The sequence below is a fragment of the Lagenorhynchus albirostris genome, chromosome 14, assembly GCF_949774975.1.
Source record: "Lagenorhynchus albirostris chromosome 14, mLagAlb1.1, whole genome shotgun sequence".
In the NCBI taxonomy this organism is placed as follows: Eukaryota; Metazoa; Chordata; class Mammalia; order Artiodactyla; family Delphinidae; genus Lagenorhynchus; species Lagenorhynchus albirostris.
The window spans coordinates 68,841,900-68,867,689 of NC_083108.1; the positions used below are offsets into that span (position 1 = coordinate 68,841,900).

Consider the following 25,790-nt stretch of genomic DNA (forward strand, 5'->3'; position numbering starts at 1 on the left):
AGCCTTTCAAAGCACCTGACCAGGTTTGAGGAGGCAAGTGTGTGGATTGGTTGGCGGTTTGAAACACGGCTGGAGGGTCAAGGGCTGGGAATCCATGGACTTCTGAGCAGACTCAGAGCATCAGCCTCACTTCCAATGTGCTTGGAGAGATTGTGCCAGGAGGGGTGGGCTGGGCTGAATGGAATTCAAATGGTTCCAGACCTTCCAGAGAGGCAGGAGACAGGTGGGCCTGTCTCATGGTAGGGGCGTGAGGGGGTGGGATAAATTCCTTCAAGTCCTACCAGCAAGGGCTTCCTAAATAACCCTCCTCCACGTCATCAACAGCTTTCCAAAACAGATCAGGCCACTCTCCAGCTCACATGGCTTCTAAGCACAAGAGAACAAACTCACAGTGTCTCCTGGCAGCCCTCCCTGCCCTACGGGATCTGGCTCCACCACCTCTTAATGTCATCATGCCCACTTTCTTCTCAGTTCTCAACACTCTGACCACAACGGCTTTCCGTTAGTTCTTTGAATGCCCCAAACTCTGGCGACTTACCCTGGCCAAGGCCAGAGCTAGATCCTGGCGGCTAATACATCCCTGGCTCAGCCTGGCCCCTGCAAGAGCAAAGGTGGGGGAGAGGGCTGATGGCAGGGATAATCCAAGTCAGGGAGGCCGGCCCTGTGCACGGCAAACCTGGGCTGGTGGGCAGGAGGCTGGGTGTGATCGATCCCATGCTTCACGGGGCACATTTACTTGGCTCATTAAGGGAGTTAACTAGATTTCCAGGAAGAGAAGAGCTGGGAGACAGGGACTGCCCCTGGGGAGGGAACACAGAGTAGACTCCCACCGCACCCATATACCACAGAGAGGCAGTGGATTCTTTTAAAGTCCCTCAGACTCAAATAGAAATCCCAGCTCAGAGTCTTTCCAGAGCTGTGCGACCTTGAGCAAATCCCTGACCCTGTCCAAGCCCCAGTGGTGACTGCTGTCAAATGGGCATGATAGTCTCTAACCCGCTGGACATGATGGGGGCTTAAATGGGAGTAAAGGGCGTAGCGTGTGTCTGGCATATAAATGGTAAGCATAATTATCATGAACAAAGGAATCATAAAAGGTCATGGTTTAGGGGTCAAATAATCCAGGTACACTTTATCGATGCATCAGAAATCTCCAGGTACAGTGGGTAGAGCTTCCGAGGCAGTAGGCAGGGGTGTAGCCCAAGTATTTGTGTCTTTAAAGGCTCCCCAAGGAATTTTAACTCCCTCTTAAGTCCATTTTGAAAACTACTGATTCAGCCCAGGCCGCTAAATTTAGAGATGGAGAAACTGAGGCCCAGAGAGGGGCAGCGATGGGCCCAAGGTCACACAGCACATCTCCACACACACACAGCTTCCAGAATGCAGATGTCTGACCCCTGGTTGGGTGGTCTTTCTGCTAGTCCATGCCAAGGAGTTAGGTTAAACCAAGGTGCCTGGCTCTGGCTAAGCCCCCGTGGGTAGTGTGAGGGCTGCGCTCACGTACTCAGCTCATACTCTTCAGAGGTTATAAATACTCTCAGGGTCCCCAGCTCCCTTTTTAACCTCTTCATGTACACAGCGCCCCGGGAGAATATCTGAAGTTCTTTGGAAACCCTTTATCTTGTTTATTATCACACACTGACAAGCTGAACCCTTTCTCTCCTGTTGCAGGGCTGGGCCATCACTTTTACCCCACTATGCAAATAACGAGCGATGGCTGCGGGGGATGCAGCCCACCCAGCACATGGATGGATATTTGATGGATAAATGAATGAATGAATGAATGAATGAATCAGTGAATAAATGAAAAATCACCGAGAGTAAGTTCCTTGAGGGCTGGCACTGGTTTTTGTTCCAGGGCCTGGAGCAGAGCCTACACAGTAGACACTCATTAAATATTTGCTGTTTGTGGTGGAATCAGTGAATTTCCAGCACCCTCCTGGGAAAGACAGATGCTTAAATAAAAACTGAGACTAGTACAGGCTTATTACTACAGCAGGGGTGCCAGCCTGGGGCCTTGGGGCCAGCACAGGGAGAGGGAGGGGGAGGGGACGCATTAGGGAAGGGACCCCAGAAGTGGGCACACGGTATTGGAGACTGGGGAGGGAACCAGTGAAGACAGCCTGACTTGGGTTAATTCTGGGCCTTGTTCCAGTCGCAGAAAAGAGGCCCAGGAAATAGAAAAGCAAGTTACGGACCAATATGGAGAGCATGGTACCAGGCTGTAAGAATTCAAAGTGTATATGCTGGGACTTCTTAACCACTGTGCCACCAGGGAAGCCCAGGACTCATTTTCAATATCACTAGCCTCTCAAAGTTGTTCGTGACCATCTAATACAATAACGGGTACCCTCTGCCACATGCACACAAGTAAATGACTATTTTTATTACTACTTAGAATAAAACTACTCCAGGACCTGAAAGAGGTCATTTGCTTGTGGCCAAACCTCATCAACTGATTGTCCAAGTTTATGCTTTATGGACATAGTGGGTACATAATTTACATATATACACACACCCAGGTACATCTATATAATTCTCTGCAATTCAGGGTGTATTTTCCCACATGCCTAAGAGAATGCAGCACCAACATAGTTGCCATAAGTGAAATCAGTGACATTGCTCTCAGCAGGCCCTGACGGAGCTCTCTTGTCTGTGTCTATGAAGTCTGGAATGGTTCTTGAAGGTTTTCTTCAAGTGGCACACTTATGTGGCCCATGAAAGAGCACCTACTAATTTTTTTTCTTCTTCTAGAAATGAGGGTGGGTGAGACCAAGCCAGTTTGCTTTGTGTAGATATTAGCCAGGACCGCAGGCAGTGCTCTGGGAATTGGCGGCTCCCAGCCCTGATCCCTTGGAGAGAGCTGCCTGCTTGCCTGGAAATCATCAGGGTAACACAAGACAGGATGGAGGAGAGAAGAAAAACTTGCATTTTTGACTCACACTTGAGTTTGAAGAATGATTAGCTGTTGGGACTTCCCTGGTGGCACAGTGGTTAAGAATCCACCTGCCAATGCAGGGGACACGGGTTCGAGCCCTGGTCCGGGAAGATCCCACATGCCGCAGAGCAACTAAGCCTGTGCGCCACAACTACTGAACCTGTGCTCCAGAGCCCACGAGCCACAACTCCGGAAGCCCGGGCACCTAGAGCCCGTGCTCTGCAACAAGAGAAAGCCTGCACACAGCAACAAAGACCCAATGCAGCCAAAAATAAACAATAAAATAAAATAAATTAATTCAAAACAAAACAGAAAAGAATGGTTAGCTGTTAAGTTCTTTCAGGACAAGGATACGTTTTATTCATCTAGCTCTAGCCCGTGCCAAGTACCTGATACAGAGTAGAAGGTCTTGAAGGATGAGAAAGTGGTCTTGAATGAATGAATGAATGAATCCTAATCCACCACCATTTAGCCATCTGAGCCTCAGTCAGCTTCCTAACCTATAACTAAATGGCTGTAACAGTCACCTTTCAAGTTCTGCTAATAATTAAGCAAAATCCTACAAATGAAGCCAGAGCAGGGATTCTAGGGCATTATAGGAGCTTGTTTCCTTCTCAGCCTTTCCAGAGGTCTACTTTCTTTGGAAACAGGGCAGGGGCACAGCAGAGAGACAGACAGATAAGACCCAGACTTTGCCCTCTGGAAGCTCCTGACAGCAAGAGGCCTCACAGAGGACCAGGCCACACCCAAGTTGTTCCTTGTCTGGGCTTTTGTGGCTGATGTGAGATGAACCTTGCTCATAAAAAACTGGCCAGGGAGTGACGGCTTCATCCACCCAGATCCCTGCATTCTGCTTAGAACCTCAATTTTATTAAGTAAGATAATAAAATACCTTAAATCGGGAAGCATAGTTTAGAAGTGGGTGCTGTAAAGTCAGTACACCTCTGTGAATTCCCACAGACCGTTTTATCTGTGGGGTTCATGCAATTGTGAATTCTGTCCCCACTGGTAAGGTAAATTATACACCAAGTCCCTCTTCCTTTGTCGAGACTCTTGGGAAAGGTCATTCATTCATTTATTCATAGCTGTATCTATATCGAGTACCTAATTTGTGTCAGGCACCGTGCTAGCTCTTGATGAACAATTCTTTCTTTATTCCAAATAGATGAAAAAGGTACAGTTATTTTCCCTGCCCATGCTTTTTCCACAAGGCACAAACAACCTGCCAAGTTTATGCAGCTAGTAAGTGATGAAGCTGGCTTTCAGACTCTGGTCTCTGCGGCCCTAAACTCCGAGCTCTCGGCCACTGCCCTACACCCAACGAGCACCTGCTCACTGCACGACGTGCCATGCTCTGAGCCAGATGTTGGTGACACAGGCTTGAGGAGTTCTTAGTCTGGGAAGAAGACATCACGCCTTAGCAGGCATGCTGATATTAAGCATTTCCTGAGCACTAATTAAGAACGATGACACTTCAGCAGTCATTCAACCAACAACTGTGCATTTATTGAGCTTCTGTTTTCTGGAGATGGACTGTTGAGAGGTGGGGACTGAGAAAGAAATGCGATCTATTCCCTGCCTTGGAGGACCCCATTGTCCTGAAGGGGAGAAAGGCTTTCCAATGCCTGCATCTGTGGGAAGTGATTAATGATGATGATATTCCATTGATCGTGCATCCCGTAACCAGACACCTGCTACGTCCTAGCACAAGTCTAGGTCCCGAACTCGAAATCACTCCACGTGGGTACACACTGATAGCGCATCCTTCTGACTTTCCTGTGACATCAACCGTAGGTCCAGATACATGTTTAATTAATGAGAAGGGTGACGATGATGTATGTTATATTGTATATGTTCCTATGCTTATTGAGCTCCTACTATGGGTACCAACCACTGTTCTACAAGTTTTATAGGATTAACTCACGGCTCCTTGCTACAATCCTATGATATGGGTCCATCTGTCATGCTCACTTCACAGTTGAGGAAACTGAAACCTAGAGAGGTTAAATAACTTGCCTAAACTTACACAGTTGAATTAACAAGAGAGGTCTGAGGCTTTCTTTAAAAACAACCACAAGAAAATGTTGTTTCTAATGCCAATGCAAGTAACAGTATGCAAATTAGCCCCAGCATATCATTTTTTATTTATGTCATAAATTAGGCAAATTTCCCTTCCAAAGCCCTGGAAAATAAGGCCTGATTCCACATATTTTGCATGCATTTCCAAGGTGGTTGGCCCCCAGTTAGCTTTACAACTCAGTAAACCTGCTCTAAAGAGGGGCACAGAGGTGCAGGCCTGATCAGCAGGCTTTAGGGAATGAGAAGTGGGAGAAGCACTGGCCCTCTCCCTGTGCAAATCGCTTTATAGTTTAGTGGTGCCCTTCCACATTCAGGGCTGCCACGTACAGTTGCATATGCTGTGCACTGCTTAACTTCAGGGGAGCCTTTCACAGACACTACAGTATGAATAGCGACTCCTGCAGCTGTGCATGGAAGTGACCATACGCATTGCATTCTCACAAGCTACCCTGTGGAGGGAGGCTGAGGAAGTACTCTATTCTCGTTTTGCAGATGGAAACCAGGGAGCTGAGCTGATGAGAGGACTTCCTCCAGCATCACACAGCACATAAATGCCGGAGCTGGGATCCACATTCACGCCTAACCCAGGGCTGAGTTCACCACTCTCAGAAAGTTCACTCTGAGTACGTTCTTTTAAACACCTCCTCCCCGTTTCCATAATGTTAAAGCTTTGGAGAAATCACAACCTTATATAATAGCCGTGTTACTAAAACCACCCATAGAACAACATGTTTGAAAAAGCCCACCCTGCTTTCCCACTGGCCTCCATCACTGCTTCTAAAGACATTGTTGTCATTCTGGAAGAACCTTTCACAAGGATGGGGAGGGCTCCTGGGACCCTATCTTGAAGTTTCTCTTCACTTTCTACCCTAGCTTGATTTTCAGAGATGATGGATCACCTTGAAATGCCTAAATACACCAGTTTAAGAGGACCCCTCTCATCAACTCCCACCCTAAATTGTTTTTTCCTAAGTTTACCCAAATGATGTAAAGATTGTATATTTCCTACATATGCTTTTTCCTATGCCCCCCAAATCTGAGCCATTCATGGCCGAAGAATGCCTTTCTTTCTCTCCTTTCTCTCTCTCTTTCTTTCTCCCTTTCTCTCTTCCTTCCTTTCTCCCTCCCTTCCTCCTTTCCTTCCTTCCCTCCTCTCACTCATCCACTCGACAAAACAGCTGAGCATAGAGAGATGATAAGAGTCAACCCAATCAACAGACACTTACAACACACTGTGATGCTTTCCAGCTCCCTCGGATGTGTTTATCAGTGAGGTCACAGCTTGATGAATATGGATGTACTGGAAAACGAGTTCCAGAGCCACATCCTCGCAGTGAGAAGGGTTGAGGAAGCAACTGTGGAGGGCAGCGGAGCAAGTGTGTGAAATGTCATTAGCGGTGATTACTCAACCCAAAGTATAGACCTGAACGGCCCCATGGTATGCCCCATGCGTGCTTATCACCCCAGGCGCACAGGATTGGATCAAACGCAAACAGCCAACCTTCTGCCTGAGCAGGACGAGCCATGTTCCTCTTAGGAACCTGAACCAGGAAACATGAAGAGGCTGAGTGTCGGGAGGTCTGTCTGGACTACCGTGGTCCAGAGCAGTACCATCCAATAGAGCTTTCTGTCAAGATGGAAACCTTCTTTCTCCATGCTGTCCAATATGGCAGCCGCTGGCCACACAGGGCTACTGAGTACTTGAAATGTGGCTAGTGGGACTGAGGCACTCAAATTCTAATTCGATTTACTGAATTCAAATCTACAATTAAATAGCCACACGTGACTAGTGCTTTCCACAGAAGGCGGCACACCTGTAGAGTCTGAGCTGGAAGAAGGGTGGGTACGAGCCCCTGTATCCACCCATCTTGCCCTCACCTCCAGCCCCTGGATCATCCCTGGTGTCCTTTCCGCCCAAAGCTGGCCCTGACCACATCATCTATGCCTCCTGCGACCCCTCCCTGGCTCTCTACACCCCACGCCCCACGCTGGGTTTCTCAATCAGCCACTCTCTACAACCCACGGTGAGGGCAAGGAAGCCCGGGAGGTGCACCTGGCCTGGGACCTGCACCTCTCTGAGCCTCCCTGGCTTTACTCTTGCTTGCTTGACTCGAGCCATCTGCTCGGATGGCTCCATTCCCAGGTGCAAGCTGGTCCACTGATGCCTCGAAGATTCAGGTGCCAAGTCAGCACAGGAGGGAGGTAGAGCTTGATTTCAGCTTCTGCTGAAGCTCCTTTAATGCAGCCACTCCGCCATGGCCACATAATGTAAATATCCAATGTGGGTAAGGGATGCCACTGGTTTAATGGAGACAGATGCCCTTAAGGCTTTCATTGCCACATCTCCTTGGGTCTCAGAACACACGCTTGAGGACAGCTGGGATTCTACGGTTCTTAAAGAGGAGGCAGTCACTTTAGAATGGGAGTGAGAAGACACAAGTCAGAGGTTCCAGTCCTGGCTCTGCCACTCACTTGCGGTGGGATTTTGAGTAAGTCAGTCCCTTCTCATCTTTGGGTCTCTTTCCTCAATAAAATGAAAATATCAGGGGGAGGGTTGAGGCAGGTGGGTGGGGAGCCTGAAGAACTGCTACTGTCTGATGAAAGTACAGATCCCAGGAAGGGCAGCTTGTTTATTTTTGTGGCAGAGCATCTCTATACCAAGCCCCCCTCCATCCCATGATCCCTGGGAAGTGGGCAGAGAATAGACCATTACCCCCAAATGAGGCCCAATGCTGGCTCAGAGTGACAAAGCAGCTTGTCCAAGGTCACACATCTAATGAAAAGCAACAGAGTTACACTCAGATTGTTCTGACTCTAGAGCCTGGGTTTTCATTCACTTTGCTATTCTTTCCCAGTTTTCAGCTGGGCGTTTGCTGTTTCTGCAGCTGCCAGGGAGCCAAGAGAAAGCAGAGTCTACAACAACCAGTGTGGTGTCCAGAAAGTTCCTAATATTAAATGAGCTAAGCCACAGGGTAAATAATTGCAACCAATATTCCCCTTGGAAAGAAAGATGCCCTCAGCAAGCACTCAATGAACGGTCCATCTTGTGGCCACGTGTCTGCACAAAGGTGGGTTTTTTCTCTTTAGAAAATTTCTCTCCTCCCTCATCTTCTAATTTTCCTTTCTCCTTTTCCTATTTGTAGAATTCTTCAGTGAGTTCACATCTATTATCTCATTGATTTTCCTCATGGCAATCCTATGAGGTAGGACTCTATTTTTAGTCTCATTTTTCAGATGAGGAACCAAGGCTCATACCCGCTGCCTAAGACCACACAGATGCAGGAGGAGGAGCCGGGAATGAAATGCAGATCTCAGGACTCTACCACCTCACCGCTAAGATTAAGATGAAAGGTCATTTAACAGAGTAAATGTAACCACTTACACTGGGTTAGATACAGGCTAAGAGAGCTATGGATGAGTATGATTCAGCTGAGGTTTTTGGAAAGTTCATTGTCTAGTGGGAGGGAGGCATGTAAACTGGTAACACATCAGTGTGTGAGTTACGCATAATAGGGGAATAGAACACGTTGAGCGGGGAGACAGAGATCATTCATAACTGGTAAAAGGAGGAGAGAGGCAAGGGAAGGTCTTATAGAAAGAGACAATTAGGGACTAGGTTTTGAAGGATGAATAGAAGTTCACCAGGTGAACAATACTAGCAATAATGGCAACTTTTTATTGAGTGCTTGCTATGGGCTACACATAGCTACATACATTCTTGATAGTCTTTCAAGGGAGACACGACCCTCCCATTTTATATACCAGGCCAGAATAGGTTCAGAATGCTAAGGCAAATAGCTCAAAATCATGATGCTAAATCAGCTATCTGGGAATTTAATCTGGTCCTCTCTGAACTCCTTCAGCCTCCTAGGATGACAGTCCAGGATGAAGGAACAGCATGAGAAGACAAGACGGGTGCTTCACCCAGAAGCCATCAGGGTGGGTATGAACTCTCTCTCCTCTTTGTGATCTGCTGTGAGATACCCGGCATCTGCCACTGGGTGAGACATCTCCCCTCCTGGAGGCCAGTCAAACCGCCTTGATTTCTGGATTTGCATCAGCTCTTCATTTAGCCATTGCTATGTGACACCTATATGCTCATACTCTAGCATCTAGAACAAACCTGGGCTTTGGAGTCAACCAGTCTTGGGTTTGAATCCTGACTCCATCATTGCTTGCCCATGACACCTTAAGCAACTCCATCATTCATTGCCATGACACCTGTATGTTTCTAGGACTCAGCTTCCTCATCAGTAACATGTAGTTAGTGACATCATCTGATAGGGTTGGGTGAGGATCAGATGAGTGAATACAGAGTAAGCACGTGGACGGTCCTGTGGCACAGAGTAGCGCACGCTCAATGGCAAATAGCACGTTATAGCTTGTAATTCTCTCATAACAAGCCCAGGAAGAAACACATGGTGGGTGTCTGGGGTCTTCAGCTTTCCGTACCAGCACCCATCTCCCTGAAGCTTGAACTCCTGGCGTGCATAAAGCATCTTGACTCCTGGGTCTCATCCCAGCCCTGTGAGGACAGCTTTGTGTACGGGGTAGTGGTTACTGTGATCCATTTCACAGATGGGAAAATTGAGGCTCATGGCTAGGAGATGGCTGAGCTTCGGTCCTGAACTCAGCGGCTTACAGAAACCAAGCTACACTGTGAGTTCTCCATGAATGGTTGAGTGGCCTGGGAACATGAGAAATTACAAACAGCCACAGCTTCAAAATCAACCAACGAACTAGCTGTATCTCCCACCTTCTTTCATGAAGTCTCCTTTCCCTGCCTGGGAAGAATAACCCCTATGCTTTTTCTTTTTTTTTTTTTTTGAGAGCTATTAAGAGCTTGGGAAAATCCTAGTTGATTTTGGTTTCTGTCCTGTCAGTCTTTGGAGTTGGGTGAGCTGGGGTTTGGACCCACCCCGCCGGGCTGCACACTAACGGTGAAAGCATGCTTTGTACACATTTCACTTGGAAACACAGCAGGACCCAGCTTGGAAGGCGCTGTGCCCAGCAGTCAAGTTCACAAACGCAGCAGCTAGGCTACCTGGATTCAAATCCTACCTCTGCAACCTCCTGGCTAACAACTGTGAGCTTCCTGAACGGACAACAGCCCCTCATCCACACAATGCAGAGAAATGGTGGAGATTAAATATCCCATGTGAGGGCTGAATATATATTAAGTACTCGTTAGATATAATGATTATGAGTCAATTGCCTACACTTTAATTGTAGCCTACTTCCCTTTATGACTCACTTCAATTTGACCAGTTTCACTTGAGTGCTTACGATGTGCCAGGAACTGTGTAGGCACAGGAGACACATCCAACACACACCTGACAAGTATTTATTGCCCCCCCCCACCCACCCAGGGGTCTGCAGAATCTGCACATGAGCCTGGGGAATGCTGCAAGTAAGAGGCAGTAGTGGGGCATGGCTCTAAAGGATTCTGGCTCAGGCCTGGGTTTGATGCCAGACTGAAACCACTTCTTGGCTTTGTGACTTTCAACGCATTGCTTAACCTCTCTGTGCCTCGATTTCCCCAACCATAAAATTAGGAAAATAACAGCATCTACCTCATGGGGCTGTTGTGAGGATGCTCTGAACAAATCTATATAAACCACTCATCACGAGGCTTGGAATGAAATCAACACTCAATAAATGCTGTTTTCATCGCTGACACAGTCCCAGCCATGGTCTAGTAAATTACGTCACAGGGGTCCACTGACCTCAGCCCAATGCATCACCCTTTTAACCTCCCCTGAAAGCAGCCCTGTTCTCTGCCCAATCCCCACCCTCCACCACCACCAAAGGGTGTCAGAGGAACTACAGTAACCAGAGGATTATGCAAATATGCAAATCCTGTAAAGCAATGTTCACCCAGGGCTGTGCACTGCTGTCTATACTCAGCATCTGGGCTGGCTGTCTTCGGAGAGGATTCCATCGGTGTCATCACAACCTCTAGTGGATAACAGTGAACACCGCGGCTCACAGGCCTTTGCTCCAGCTCTCACCTCCTCAGCGGCCCATGCAATCCAGGGGAACGCCAAAAGGGTGGGCAGATCCCAGGATCCTTCCATCCTTCTCACGTGTGTGCGTGCGTGACTGCCTCCCTTCCCTGCCCACTCGCTCCTGTTTCCCCAATTCCACAGGTGTGTGATGTGTTCCGAAAGTGAAGCCTTCTTCAGGATCATCACTGCCCCAAAGAAGAAATCTCCCGTGGCTGCTGGTACCTGTCACATCCCTTTAGGGCCAGCTCAGATGCTATCAACTCAGGGAAGCCTTCACTGACTACCTCTGGCCAGAATTAAACACACCCACCTGTGAGATCCCTGCACTCTGATTACAATCACCCCCTCCCAACACGTATCCCATGGTGTAGACACTGGTGACTTACCAGCAGGTCTCTCTTGCTAGGCTGCCATTACCGGGATAAGGACCCCATCGTATTATTCTGTCTCCAGCACCCAATACAGGGCCCGCTGCATGCATACGAAGTGCTTAGTAAATGTTAAATGAATGAATGGATCACTGTTTTTTCCAGAAGACTCTCTTCTTAGGTCTTCCTTCCAACCACTATCCTGCTATCCTATATCTCTGGTACAATGAACTCTGCTTTCTGGTGGTAATGTTGAGGTTCAAAGAGATACAGTATGAGAGTTTGAAAAGAAAGGGAGTCTGCATCAGGTCATGAAAATTTCTCGCCTGGGCTACTCGTTACCCTACCTCCAACCCTTCGACTTGGGCCTAAATTATCCAGATATTTATTCCAACATCTCCAACACCAACTTCAAGGATCTGCTTTCCAGGTGACTACCAGGAGGGGCAATTTGCTCTTTGGAAAGTAGGGAAGAAAAGGGAGAAAACATTACTTGAGCATCTATTACATGCCAGGTGCCTTACAGGTATAAGTGCTATGTAATCACCGCAACTATCCTTCCAGACTGGGACCATTAATCCCCACCCCACCTCCATCCCCATCCCACAGGTAGTGAAATGGTGGCCCAGAGAAGATCGACCTGACAAAGGTCACACATTCATAAACAACGCAGCTGGGCCTGACCCAGGTCGCTCCGATTCCAAAACCACATACTTCTTTTCTGGAATCTAATCCCAGTGGCCAGCTGAGTCAAACTCCTCAGAACAGCCTTGCCATGGCCTCTTTGGTGTTTTGCAATCTGGCTCCATGAAAGAAACCACAAACTGGTATTAAAAAAAAGGGCAGTTGGACTCTGTATTCTAATGATGCCTTCCTTGGGGCATCCCCCCTCCCTCTTTTCACCTTTCCTTCCTCTTTTTCACTGCGTATATCAAGCACCATCAAGTAATTTTTCTCTTAGAAATAGGAGAGCTCCATTTCACTGACCTTTGGCATTGCACACACCTGGTGGTTCCAAAAGTCAGAATTCACCTCTTCTGCCCTCAATCACCAACCGTAGCTTGAGCGCCCCTAGTGGAGGTCTGTGCCAATGGCATGTTGCAGAATGTGGACCGAATATGAGGACCTGTAAATGGAGCCCTTTCGAATCGCTTTTTGAATAGCAGGAATGAACTTGTAAGCAAAACTAGAAAACAAACCGTTCTGATCAGGAAACATCCTTTTGCCTGGGAAGAGGAAGGAAAGGAATATAACATTATTTTCCTAATGTCCAGCTGAGACCTGCGAACCCAAGAATCCCTCAGGCTTTGATAAGGTGGCCCCAGCAGGGGCGGCTAAAACTCCACTGATCAAAAAAAAAAAGCCGATCCACCATGAACATAGTCCTTAAGTGAATCTAACGACGGGGTACATTAGAGACTGGAGGAAGCCGCACATTTGAGTCTTATTAAGCAATACTGAATTTACTTTATTAATTCAAGCAAAAAGAAAAGAAATTACACTCAGGCTCTGCAGTCTTGGCATGTAGTTACAGCTATACCCCATGTGCATATCTTAGACAATAAGAAGCCTCTTCAAAAACAAGTTATACTTTATACTTATTCATGCCTTACGGCAAAATGGCCCAGAGAATCACGTGACCTACATAAGAATTTAGCAACAAGTCTCTTTCAAGTACTGTATTTACAAATCTCCTCACTGCACCACAAACAGAAGGACCGGCTTGCAACAAGGCATGAGACGAATGGGTCTCCATCTGATATTAGTGGAAGTTGGGCTCCACGTTAAAAACAGAATACACTGTGGAAGGTCAATTGTTTCCAAATGCTCATAGGCTATCCTTACTCCCTCCTTATGACTCACAGTCTTGGAGTCAGAACCACACCGTTATTAATGAACCTTCTGAAGTAGCACACCGGTTGACTTTAATTTGGCAATGACCTGAAGTTAATTAAAAATATATGCTGGCTAGCTACAGAGTCGAGCAGTTGGAAAAAATAATGTAAAATGTCTTAAAAATTAAAACACACACACACACATTTTGTGTTTGAAGCCAGGGGAGGAAGCAGGATATGAAATCCTTGTCTTGGATGACAATTCAATATGTGCCGTTAAGACATTTTTCCTGGAGGGTGGTATATCGGAGAGTGCCGTCCTCAGAGGTAGAATCACTTTAGAAAAGCCAGCAAGCCACTGGGTAGCTTTCAGATTCAAAAAGGGGGTGAGGGAGGGAGATCTGGACTCTGTTCAAGGCCACCAAGCCATTGTTGGAAAAGACAGCTAATTAAGAAAGGGCATGCTGTGGTGGAGACGACTTATTTAAGCCGATTCTCTTCTCCCATCTTTCCCAGAGAAACTGTCCAGACCTGGTGTAAATTGTGAATATTACTGCCTCATAAAAGGGGGGTTCTTTAACGATATGCTTTGTTAAACAAAAGGTGATGAGTTATTTCCTTTGCTCTGTACTCTGGGCTCCACATTTAAAGAGAAAGGGGTGGGGGATAAAATGCCTGATTTATGCTGAGGAGGGCACTCCAGGCCGTGGGGAAGAGTTGAAGAGAAGGAGACCCAGGGCCAGTGCCCGCGAGCGGAGAGCTGTCCGCGGCCTTCGGTGCTGAAAGCAGGTGCGCGCGCCAGGGGTCCAGAATTCCCCAGGGAGAAGGGACACCGCCGGTCCCCTAGCTCGGGGTCAAGACGGTCCAAGCCAAACACGGGTCTCCAGATGGACAGAGTGTGTGCCCTCCGGGTTGTCTTCAGCCTGGGGAGACCCTGCACTGCCTGCTTTTTCCCACGTGAGGGGCGAGTTACTGGGAACAGGAGTTGGACCTTTCAAAAGGCGAGGTCTACGAACGCTTCCCACCACTCTGGGGTCTCCTAGTGGCCTGATCAAACCCTCGAAGCTCTCCGGGTTAGTTTTGGATGAGTTCGGCGCCATACTCCCCTTTCCATCTCAAAGCCCCACACACCTGACCACCCTCCACAATTTTCCCTGGGGAACCTCAGCGGGGTGGAGGAGAGGGTGCGGCTCCAGGTCTGGGAAGAAGGAGCCGCCATCCTCCGCTAAACTTGGACACCCCACCCCCCACCCCGCCTTCTTCCCAACCGGCTAGCACGTGCCGGGTGAAACTAGCAACCCCCCGCCCCGCCCCCAATTCAGAGTAGTGTTAAGAGACACCCGGCTGTTGGAAGAGAGAAGAAAGGGGGGAGTCCGCTCAGGTTCCCGCCTGTGACCTAAGATCTCCTCTCCCTCCCCCGCTAAGTTCTGAGAACCCGGAGCCCCCTCCACTGGCCTCCAGGCGAAAGCCACACCCAAGTTCGGCTTCCAGACACTTGGTTGGGATCGGTCCAGGGACCCGGTCCCTCGGGGCAGCCTGAACCAAAAGGAAGCAAGGGGTCCTAGCGTGGGAGGACGCGGCACTGCGACGGCCCCCAGACGCACTGTTCGAGTCTAGTCCTCACTTGCACGGCGGGTCAGCTGCCCCCACTTCTCGTCCTCTCCCCGAAAGGGTGAGAATTACCTGGCAACCGGCCCCGGGTGCGGCTGCAGAGAGCTCCGGGAATCTGGGGTCTGGAGGCGACCCCGCTCCAAGGAGATTCTCTGGGGCTGCACAGGGGAGTCAGCCGCACAGCCGGGAAGGAAGAAAGGGAGCCCGCGGCCGAGGCAGGAAAGCGCCCGAGTCCTTCAGACACATCCCCACCTCCACACTCCCAGCAGCCCGGGCCAAGGGGACGCGGTTCCTAGTCCCGAATTTGGGCAGCCGCCCCCGCTCCACATCCCGGCAGACGTGGAGCGAGTCGTCTGGGTCGGCTAGGACCCCCAGCCGCCCCGCACTCGCGGCAACTTTGCCCCCTCCCCCGCCCCGCCCCTCTGGGCGCTTACCTTCTGCCGGGGCGGCCGCGGGGCTTCCCAGGAGCAGAGCTAGGAGCAGCGCGATCCGGCCGAGTCCCGCGGCGGGCGGCCGGGCCGCGGGCATCTTGGCTGCGGGGGGCGCGGAGCCGCGGGCTGCGGGGCGGGCGGACGGCGCGGGAGCCGGGGAAGGAGAGAGGCAGCGAGCGAGGAAGGGAAGGCGGGAGCCGGGGAGGGGGCCGCGGGCCGGGGTCAGCCGCCGGAGCCCCCCGGGCGGACGCGCGTTCAGCCCCGCGAACGCTCTGGCCAAGCTGCGCCGGGCGCGGGCGGGCGAGTGAGGAGGAGCCGGCGAGCGAGCGAACGAGCGAGGCGCGAGCGGGAGGAGGGAGGGGGCTGGGGCCGAGTCTGTGCCGAGCCAGTGCGGGGAGGAAGGGAGGGGGCGGGCGGGCAGCGAGCGCGAGGGGCCGGCCGCGCCCGGGGTGCCAGCCTCCTCCTCTGGCCGCTGGCCCGTCGGCCCTGCAAAGTTTAACGCCGATTCCCCTCGCGTCCTGTGGGCCGAGCGTTTCCTCTTGGCGGATGCTCACTGCAGCCCTGCGCCGGCGAGGCGAGGCTGGAGAGCGTCCTGACCATTTTCCGGAAGGTGAGATGGAGGCCTCAAAACCGAGCGCAGCCCTCAGCCTGTGCGCAGCCTAGAGCTTTCCATTGCTCAGCCTTTCGGAGAGATCCCAACTTCAGCTCTCTCGGCCCCAGCCAGCCTCTTCCCTGACAGCCCTCCGCATTTCCAAAGTGAGTCCCCATAACCTAGAAAGTCTCAAACTCTGTGGATCTGATGGGAGCTGTCAATCTCCCTAGAAGGATACAAATGGCCACAAAACTGTGCATCCAATACCCGGGGGCTTTGTACACCCCTGAAGCCCAACCTGAAAATTTATCCATGTTCTAATCTGAGCACCGTTTCTCACATTTCCATTGTTAACGGGGCACCAGAGCTCACCAAGGCTTCCTCTCAGCTCAGTCCTTTAGCCCTGCTGTACTCCCTTCCCCCATCTGAGCTGGAGTTCAAGGCCTACTCTCATCCGCTTTGCTCTTGCCCAGCCCTGATTCTCAGCAACTTGTCTCTTCTCCACAAATAGGGGTGATGGGGGGGCACAGGCAGATGCTTGGGCACAGGCAGTGGCTGGAACGGGGACAAGCTTGCACCCACTCCTGGAGACTCACTGTGTGGACTACTTCTGCAGACCCAGCCAGCTTCCCAGGCCTGTCACCCCAATTTAGAAAGCCCTCCTTCTCCCTCCCTCCACTCCACCTTGCCACACTATCCCCACGTTGCAGCCTGAGCAGGCAGAGGAGCAGATGGAGAGAAGGTTGCAGGCAGCAGCGGGGAGGAATATGCCTTCAGCAGAGTGGAGGAGCTGGGAGTCCCTATAAAGAATGGGTGGGGGAGTTGCTGACTGGGTGGAGGAGGAAGGAGGGGGGAGGGAGCAGTCTGGTCCAGGTTTCCAAAAGACCCTCCACACCCAAAGCCTCCCCACTCACTCACGCATTCAGTGTTCTTTTACAGGGTCCTCACTACAGGTCCAGATCTGCATCAGGTTCTGGGGGGTAGAGAGCCCCCAATAAAACCCCATCAGTGGCTGCAAGAAGTTTCCATTCCTGGCAGTAAAGCCAATCAGTTTTGATAAAGAGGAAGGCTGAGGGCTTCCCTGGTGGCGCAGTGGTTGAGAGTCCGCCTGCCAATGCAGGGGACGCGGGTTCGTGCCCCGGTCCAGGAGGATCCCACATGCCACGGAGCGGCTGGGCCCGTCAGCCATGGCCACTGGGCCTGCACGTCCGGAGCCTGTGCTCCGCAACGGGAGAGGCCACAACAGTGAGAGGCCCGCGTACCTCAAAAAAGAAAAAGAAAAAAAGGGGGAGGCTGAGGCACACGGTGCCCAAGAGCTGATTTCTCCTTTGGGGAAGATGAAGCATCTCCGTTGCTTTGCTGGGTTGGGTGGGGGCTCTGTAAGGTGTGGCCTTGCCTGTCTTGCTCATCACCATCCGCTCAGTGCTGACACAGTGCTAGCATCCAGCAGGCTCACAGTAATACTTGTTGAATGGAAACATAAACAAGCAAGAAAGACGGAGGAAAAGGAAAAGGGAGAAAGCAAGGGAGAGGAAAACAGAGATAGGCCAGCTCCACACATGGAAGCAAGGAAACTAATGTTTATAAGCAGCTACTGTTTGCCAGGTGCTATAATGATATAATTTCACAATGATCCTGCCAGTGAGGTGTGATTGTCTCCATCTGACAGACGAGTACCGGAGCCCTAGAGAGCGGCACAACCCAGCTTAGGTCACTTGGACAGGATTCAATGCCAGGCCTGAGTCCAGAGTTAGAACCCACTGCATCTCAATATGCTATTTCCCAGGTATTTGATGGCTACCTCTATGCTATGATTCCATGGATGTTCCTTGGTGCTTCCACACCTCCTTGTTACCAGGAGACCAGAGTGAATAAAAGTCTACCATCAGAGACACTCCTTTTGGTAAAGTCACGGGGCCTCTCGAAGATCAGTTGCTTGCATGCAGGTGTCTTATGTGGCAGAAATGACATTGCAAACCCTTAACTCATTGAACACATGGGCAGGGATTTATTCATTCCATTTGCCAGCTGAAACATGGCACAAAGTCCTGAGAGAATGGGACACAGACCCAGTAATCTGAAATTGGATGGTGGGAATATAAGGGGATTCTCTAAGAGCAATATTGACTTTTTTTTTTTTTCCCCAAGAAGAAATACCATGATAGGGATAGAATTCTACAAGGAACCAGAGCAGCTTGCAGATGAAAATCTTCCCCGAGCACAATTTCAATACCCATATCACAGATGAGGAAACTGAGGTTCAGGAAGACAAAATGACCCCCTCAATATCATGTACTTGGTCTACCTTTTGTTCAGGCTTATGCTCTATTACCATAGGGCACTTCTGGCCTCGATTCTGGCGTCAGGGTGGACTTCCTGCTACCCACTACTGCCTAGAATCCCAGATTCTCTGCAGAGCAGATGACGTGTGCTCACAACTCTGTCTACTTTATATGTTGCCACTTGATAAATCAGCTCTTACGCAGCTAATATTGGTCCAGTGGAGACAAAGAGTTTGATTCTAGCCTCACCTCTTCCTGCTGGGTAAGAAGGGCAAGTTATTTAACCTCTCTGAGCCTTATATTCCTCTTCTGAGGAGTAGGGATAAAAATAACACTTACCATGTGAGGTGACTGACACAAGTGGATAATATCACTGTGACATGAGGAGATACAATAGCACTTAGTTTATAGGGTTACAGAGAGCATCCCTTGAACCAATAAACTAGAGCATTTAGCCCAGTGCAAACCAGGAAAACACTCAATTTCATCCTCAAATGTTTGGTGTTGTGAGCCAGACAGTACTGGGATAGGAGTCCTGAGTTCCGATCTCTTTCCTGCTGATATGCTGTGTGATTTTAGGTGAGTCGCCAGCTTCTCTGGGACTCTGTTTCCTTATCCACCCATCCACCTATCTGTCCATCCAGCCAGCCAGGCAGCCACCCACTCACCCACTCACCCACCCACTCATCCATCTATTCCATCTATCTATCCCATCTATCTGCAAATATTGTTTGAGCATCTACTATTTATTGAGTGACTACTAGGTGCCAAACTCTATGCGAGGTGCTGTGGATACAGCAGACTCCATCTCTTGCTCTCTAGAGCTGATAGTCTAGTGAAGTCTGGTAACCTGAGTGCCCAGATCCTTTTCAAGATTAATGTTCTATGCCGGGGAAGCAGAGTGGTTAAAAGTGGGCTTTGAAACCTGACAGAACTGAATTTGAATTATTTCTCTCCTACACACAGCTGTGTGACCTTTTAACAACTGTCTTAACCTCTCTGAAGCTGCTTCAATGAAAGGTTGTCATTTAAGATTAAATGAGACAATCATTATAAAGCACTTAGGATAATGCACGTAGCATGTAGTAAACTCTCCATTCATCTGTCCACCCATCCCTCCATCTATCCTTCTATCCATCCATCTATCCATCCTTTCAACAAATATTTTTTGAGCAGCTTCTACGTGCCAGATACCGTTTTCGGCACTGGGGATACATAAATGAATAAAACAAAGTCCCTGCTCTCTGGAGCTTACCATGTCAGGTGAGGGATAGACAGTAAAACCTCGATAAGAATTTCAGAAAGCTCTATGAGGAAGATAAAACAAGATGAGTTGAGAGTAGACGTGGCACATTCCTTTTGAGTGATCAGGGATGGCCTCCCAGGCTAGGAGACATTTAAGCAGAGGAGTGAATGGTGCAAAAAAGGTAACCAGATGAAGATCTGGGGAAGAGTATGTTCTAAGTAGAGGACACAGCAAGTGCAAGGCTCTGAGATTGAAAAAGGGCTGTGGCGATAAATGCTAGCCATTGTCGTCATATTTCTCTGATGCCATTTTTCTGTCTACGCAGATCATAATTAACCAGGGGCTTGACTGTGAGTGTGCCAGGTAGTCTATACTCACTAATTACTCTCCCCATCAACATACAATATAGGAAGTGTCCATTTTTATTCACAGTCCTGCCCCGCCCAAACCCAGCATCAATTTCTCCCCCTAGGAACATCCGGAATTGGAAACGTCTTTATCACTGGAGGAAAATAAAAAAGAGAAAAAATCTTCTGTCTTAGAGTAAAAATGGAATATAAAGGAGACATACTGAAAGAGAGGGAGCTAGTAAAAAGGAAAAAAAAAAAAAAAACCCAGCAAGAGTAAAGTCCAGGAGACAAATCCACCCTGGGTCTTTGAAAAGCAGGCAAAGCATCAAACCAGCATCTTCTCATCATGTGTTTTCAACCCGATCTTCATAAGCTGAGCCTGTGCAGCCCCCAGGCAGGAAGCCCGTGGCTATCACATCACTCTGGTCAGATGCTAACAAGGGAATGATCAACTGTGACACAGCCGCCCCCATCCAGTGCATCTGCATTACCTGGAAAGAAGCAATTATGCCTATTTGATTTTCCTGAAAATGCTGGATCTGTCTCTATCACCTGTCCTGGCTCTTGAGAAATGCCCATTGCACAGCAGAGATTTGCCTTTATTTTCAAACTGAAAGTTTACAGAATACAAAGTGAGCCTGCAAGATGGAAGTGCATTCTCCAGAGGCCTGTCTGGCCAGACAAGAAGGAAAACCACGACACTGTTAGAAACAGGAAGGAGGCTGAAGGAGAGGGACAAACATATAGGATCTGATGGGACCCCCACGGTCAAGTTCCTGCAAACCCAGCCGGGAGATTTTCCTGGGTTTAGGTTTTTGAATCTCAAAGGTGAGAAAAAAAAAATCAATACAAGGTACTGTGTATATTTATATACTCTGCTGGTACTATAAACGGTGACACACACATTTTTCAGACCGTGAAGAACAGCCTATAGCTGCATAGAAGTACACACCTGTGGGCTATTCTAAGGCTTTCATATTTGGTGACCCTATGAGCACCTGAGTCCTTTGGAATCAGCAGGTTTACCTGGAGTCAGACATGTCTGAGTTTGAGGGAGTCAGAACTCCCTCCTGTATGTGTCACCTCTGAACTTCAGTTTCCTTGTCTATACGAAGCAAGGGATATTAGTAACTACTTCCGAGGCTTTTGTAATAGTAAGAGACAGGATGCATGTTCAGTGCGGAACCACGTACCCACGCTGTAGTAGGTGCTCAGTAAGTGGGAGGAATTATCATGTATTATACAGATTGTAAGTGAAAAGACATGGCCCAAATGCCATAAAAAGCTCTTCTCTAACAGGATTTGTTAAGTGTATTTCTATATGCCTAGAACCAGAGGAAAGTCCAGCTGGGGTTAAGGGTTTAGAATCAGTAAAACACCCAAGCCCATCAGGGACTTAGCCAATCTAACTCATTTTCCATGTGACTCGCCTCACTTGAAATTAAGCAAGGCGGTACTGCTCTGTTCAGTTGCAGAAACATCCTCTAGCCCTTCGCCTTCCTCTCCTATCTCACCATTCTCTTCATAATGGAATATTGAAATACCAGGCTCTGTCAGGTCCCTGCTGACCCATTACCTGACCTTTCTTCCAGCTCCCCAGCCAAAGCCCAGCCTTTGTTCCCAGGAGGACAGGAGGGCGGGAGAAGAGGACTAATGTCTGATGACCCTCTGAGGCTCTGTGTTTTTCCATTACCCCACACTGTTCCCCAGGAGGAAAACCACCTGGCACCAGCAGGAACAGAGACCAAGGGATTTCTCTTTAGAGATCATGGATGGACTTGAGTCCAGGAGCCCAAGGGAGAGTGGGCAGAAGTCGGAGAGCCCAGAGGCTGTCCCACTGACTCCTGTGCGATGTCTGTAAGTCCCTTGCCCTCTCTGATCCTTAATTCACCCATATGAAAAAGGAAAATAATTAGGAAAAGTGATCTCTGAAAGCCCTCCCAGGTCTGCAGTTCGATCACTGTGGTAATAGCTTCCACACCCAAGAGATGATGGGCTGCAGATACCCTGGTGAGAAGATAAGCTGACGTTGTCAAGCAGCTGCTTTAGAGTTTACTGTTCAATATCTCATTTAATCCTTGCAACCACCCTAGGAGTTTGTATCACTGTAACCCAAACTCCTACCCTAGCCTACAGGGTCCTCCAGAGCTGGCCCCTTTGCCCTCTCTGACCTCTTCTTGTGCTTCCCTTTACGAAGGTCCAGCTGCAAACATTCCAAACTCAGGTCTGTCTCTTATTCTTTGTGATTGCTGATCCCCTGCCTGGGAGGTCTTTCCTCCTGATAGGTACACACGCGGCTCATTCTCATCCTGTGGTCAGCCAGAACGGCACCTCCTTGGAGAGAACTTCCTCAGTTTTAAATCCTTTTAAGCACGTATCACTCTCTAAAATCATCTTTCTTATTTCCTTATGTGTTTCCAGGTGTACTATCTGTGTTCTCCCCCTAGATTCTAAGGGGGATGAATGATGCAGGTGAATAAACAGAGGCTCAGAGGGGTAATGAAATTTGCCAACAGTCAGCAACCAGTGACAGAACGGGAACTCAAACCCCAGGAGGGAGTCTATAACCACTTGACCATACTGCCTTTCAGTTCCGGGAACAGGGGATGCTTCCCGGCCGTAAGATTCTAAAGCAGCGGGAGTTCCTAGCCGGAGACATGATCTGAGTGCCAATGTCTGAATGCCTGTGAGCATTTCAAGTTGTTTCAAGAAAAGGCGACGTTAGCGGCACCACTAAAGCCTGCTGTTCCCCATCCCATCACTGCCATCCCCACCTATTAAAATAATGGTATGAAAAATAAACAGGCTTTATGGACAGTTTTACACAAATGGGTGCATTGTTTCTCTTACCGTTACCATGGCAGTGATGTTCTCTGGATAACTTCATGTTTCTACAGGATGGAAGGGAATGGAATAAAATTGCTTGTGGAAAATTGCCAAACAAAGGCTATTTCCTCTTCTGGAGGCGCCACCCCCCAGCACTCAGAGGCAGTCGCACTCTCAATACTTGTGCACGGGATCAAAACTGCCTCATAACCTAGAGCCTGCCACGGCTCCCTAGTGCCAATAATGTGAAGGCCAGGGGTCTTGGCATGGCTGTCAAGCTTCTGCTGTCTTCCACTCCTGCCCTTTGTCCTCCTGTCTCATAGACCTGCCTGGAGGTAATTCCCCTCCTCATTCTGTCCCTCTCCCCTTGATGGTTCACACATCGTACTGTTCCAGCCACCTGGGTTACCCTTCTTCTTTCCACATCTCTGCTGGGCCAGCTGCTACTCAGTTTTTCAAGTCACAGTTTAGGTCTGATCCTGTAACCTCCCTCCTTCCCCACCCATCCCGCAATCTGGGTGAGATATTCTCCTCCCAGTTTTTCCCATGGTCCCCTCAAGCGTAGCAGGATATGGTCACCCAGACACCACGCTGTTGGAGGACAGGAACAGTGCTTGATTCTAACAGTGTGCCAGGAGCACAGATAGATGCTCAATAAATGCTTGTCGAACCAAATTAGAAAAGGCAAAAGCAGCTGGTCTGAGAGGCTGTCGAAAGTGTCTGAGAGGTTGTCTGAGTGTCTCTCATTCTTTGGGAATAAATGGGGGGGGGGTTAAATCAACACCCTGAGACAAAGTAGTGCCTTTCAACCTTGGCCGCACCTTGGGACCACCTGGGAGCTTTCACAGATTCTGATGCCCAGGCTGCGTCCCAAGTGAGTTACATCAGACTCTCTCTGGGAGAGAACTCGGGCATCTGTGTTCTTTAAAGCTCCCCAGGTGATCCCAGGGTGCAGCTGGGAGAAGAGCCACTGGGCTCAGGGTTCTCAATCAGAGTCCCAATCACGGTTCTGTGTGAATGTGTGGGACCAGGGTCTCCTGCGGGTGGAGTCCAAGGACCCAGAGCCAGGACTGAGCCAAGATCCCTGCACTGTGTGCACGGCAGGCGGCTAGGTGCTTTCCACGCTTCACATCAGAATCCTCTCTCTAACCTATGAAGTTGGCATTATGAAACTGAGACTCAGATACTTGTGAGACTGCCTGTGTTCCCATGTCCAGGCAATGGCAGAGACAGGATTTGAACCCAGGTCCATCTGAACCCAGTGTCCAGAGCCTATGCCCTTGAGTATTTCTTGAATGTAGGCAGGGTGGGGCAGCTGGGAGGAACTGCAGATGTTAGAAGTACCCTGGCCACCCAGGACAAGCTCACTGCAGAGGAGTTCCATCTGCCTCTCTCAGGCTTGGGTAATGCATTCCCTCCCTCTCTGTTCCTTGTTTTCTCTTCTTCTTCTCCCGCCGTCCTGCCCTCCCTCCCTCCGTCTCTCTCTTTCTCTCTGTGTGTGTCTCTGTCTGCATCTCTCTCCTTCCCTGCCTCCCTGCCTCTGTTTCTCTCCCTTCTTCCCCCACCCCCAGTTCTTCTGGAGCAGTGGCTGGGAGCAGCAGAAACAGCCGGCAGCTGGGGCTGCCCGAGGTCCCTAATTAGAGCAGCATGGGAGCTGGGATGGGGGAAGGGGACTGGTGATTACAAAGCACCCTGTGAGGCCACAGCCTCAGCAGTTTTCAGGGCTGGGATGCAGCATCCCTAGGGTGATGGTTTAGGATTGGAGGATGAGTGCTGGTGCTCCCCACACACAGTGCTGACTTGGCATCCAAATGGCTTCTTTGTACTTGTTTTCCAGCTGATGTTTATTGTGTGCATTTTAAGTGTCAAGTCCTGTCTCCACAACAGCCCTATAAACCAAGTCACCTGCAAAATGGACTTTGGAATACAAGAACAAGAGAACGCACGTTTCCATTTTCCAGGTTTTGCCCAAATCTCAGTGAAGTCTTCCCTGACCAAAGAGTTTTAAATTGAAAGCCCTCTTTATCCCACCCCTGACACCACATGCTACCCATCCTCCTGTACTGCTTTATTTCTCCATATACTACTTCTGAGCATCTGATTACTCTATATTTTTATTGTCTGTGTTATTTACACCTGCCTCCTCCAAACAGAATATCAGTCTCACAAAGGAGAGCTGGGAAAGCAGGTCTGAGGACAGCATCACAGCAGTTCTGGGGACCCAGGAAGCTGGGACCCTCCCAAGTCCTTTAAAGAGGCTGCACTTGATATGAATCACTACCCGGGTTGGGTCATGTGACCACCTCTTGGACAGAAGAGGGTAAAGCCTTTTTTTTTTTTTTTGCCTGCGTTGAGTCCTCCTTGCTGCTTCCCCTCCAGGGAAGCCCCAAGAGGGTAAAGCCTTTTGATTGACAAGCCCACCAAGCCTGCATCTGATGAGTGGTTCTCAAAACAAAACAAAATTTTGGTCTGTTTTTTTCAGTCCTGTATCCCCAGCACCTAGATGTTCATTTGCCCATAATTGGCACTCACAGTATGTTTGCTGAATGAATAAATAAGTTTGCATTTTACTGGGACTTCCCTGGTGGTGCAGTGGTTAAGAATCCACGTGCCAGTGCAGGGTACATGGGTTCGAGCCCTGGTCCGGGAAGATCCCACATGCCATGGAACAGCTAGGCCCATGTGCCACAACTACTGAGCCTGTGCTCTAGAGCCCGCAAGCCACAACTACTGAGCCCACGTGCCACAGCTACTGAAGCCCACACGCTTATAGCCCGTGCTCCGCAACAAGAGAAGCCACCGCAATGAGAAGCCTGCACACTGCAATGAAGACTAGCCCCAGCTCTCTGCAACTAGAGGAAGCCCACACGCAGCAACAAAGACCCAATGCAGCCAAAAATAAATAAATTAATTATTTTTTAAAAGTCTGTGTTTTACTTAACCTCGGAGTTTTGTTATCTTAGGCCATCAGTCATAAACGTCATTCCAAACTTAGAGTAATAGGGCAACAGAGTCCAGCATGGTACCCAGCACATGACAGGGGCTTTGTCAATATTGGATGGAATTCATTATTATGTATTACTTAACACTCTTTGATGAAGAGGAGCTGATTCTGGGTAAATTCATCCAGAAAAAGGTGGGAGAGCTTTGTCAGAAGAATAGGAGTATCTCACAGACCAAAGAAGAGTTGGGAAAGCAGGTCTGAGGACAGCATCACAGCAGTT

The 25,790-nt window shown here is 49.3% G+C and overlaps 1 protein-coding gene across 1 annotated transcript in view; it reads right to left on the reverse strand.

The window, feature by feature from the left end:
• SEZ6L (seizure related 6 homolog like) overlaps positions 1 to 15,870 on the reverse strand; it is a 197,594-nt gene extending 181,724 nt beyond the window's left edge. Inside the window, exons 1-2 of the mRNA XM_060170528.1 lie at positions 15,825 to 15,870; positions 15,092 to 15,756 (exon numbers count right to left, since the gene is read on the reverse strand). Of these exons, the coding sequence (XP_060026511.1) occupies positions 15,092 to 15,756; positions 15,825 to 15,870 (711 nt within the window). The remainder of the gene's footprint in view (positions 1 to 15,091; positions 15,757 to 15,824) is intronic.
• Positions 15,871 to 25,790: the final 9,920 nt, after the last annotated feature.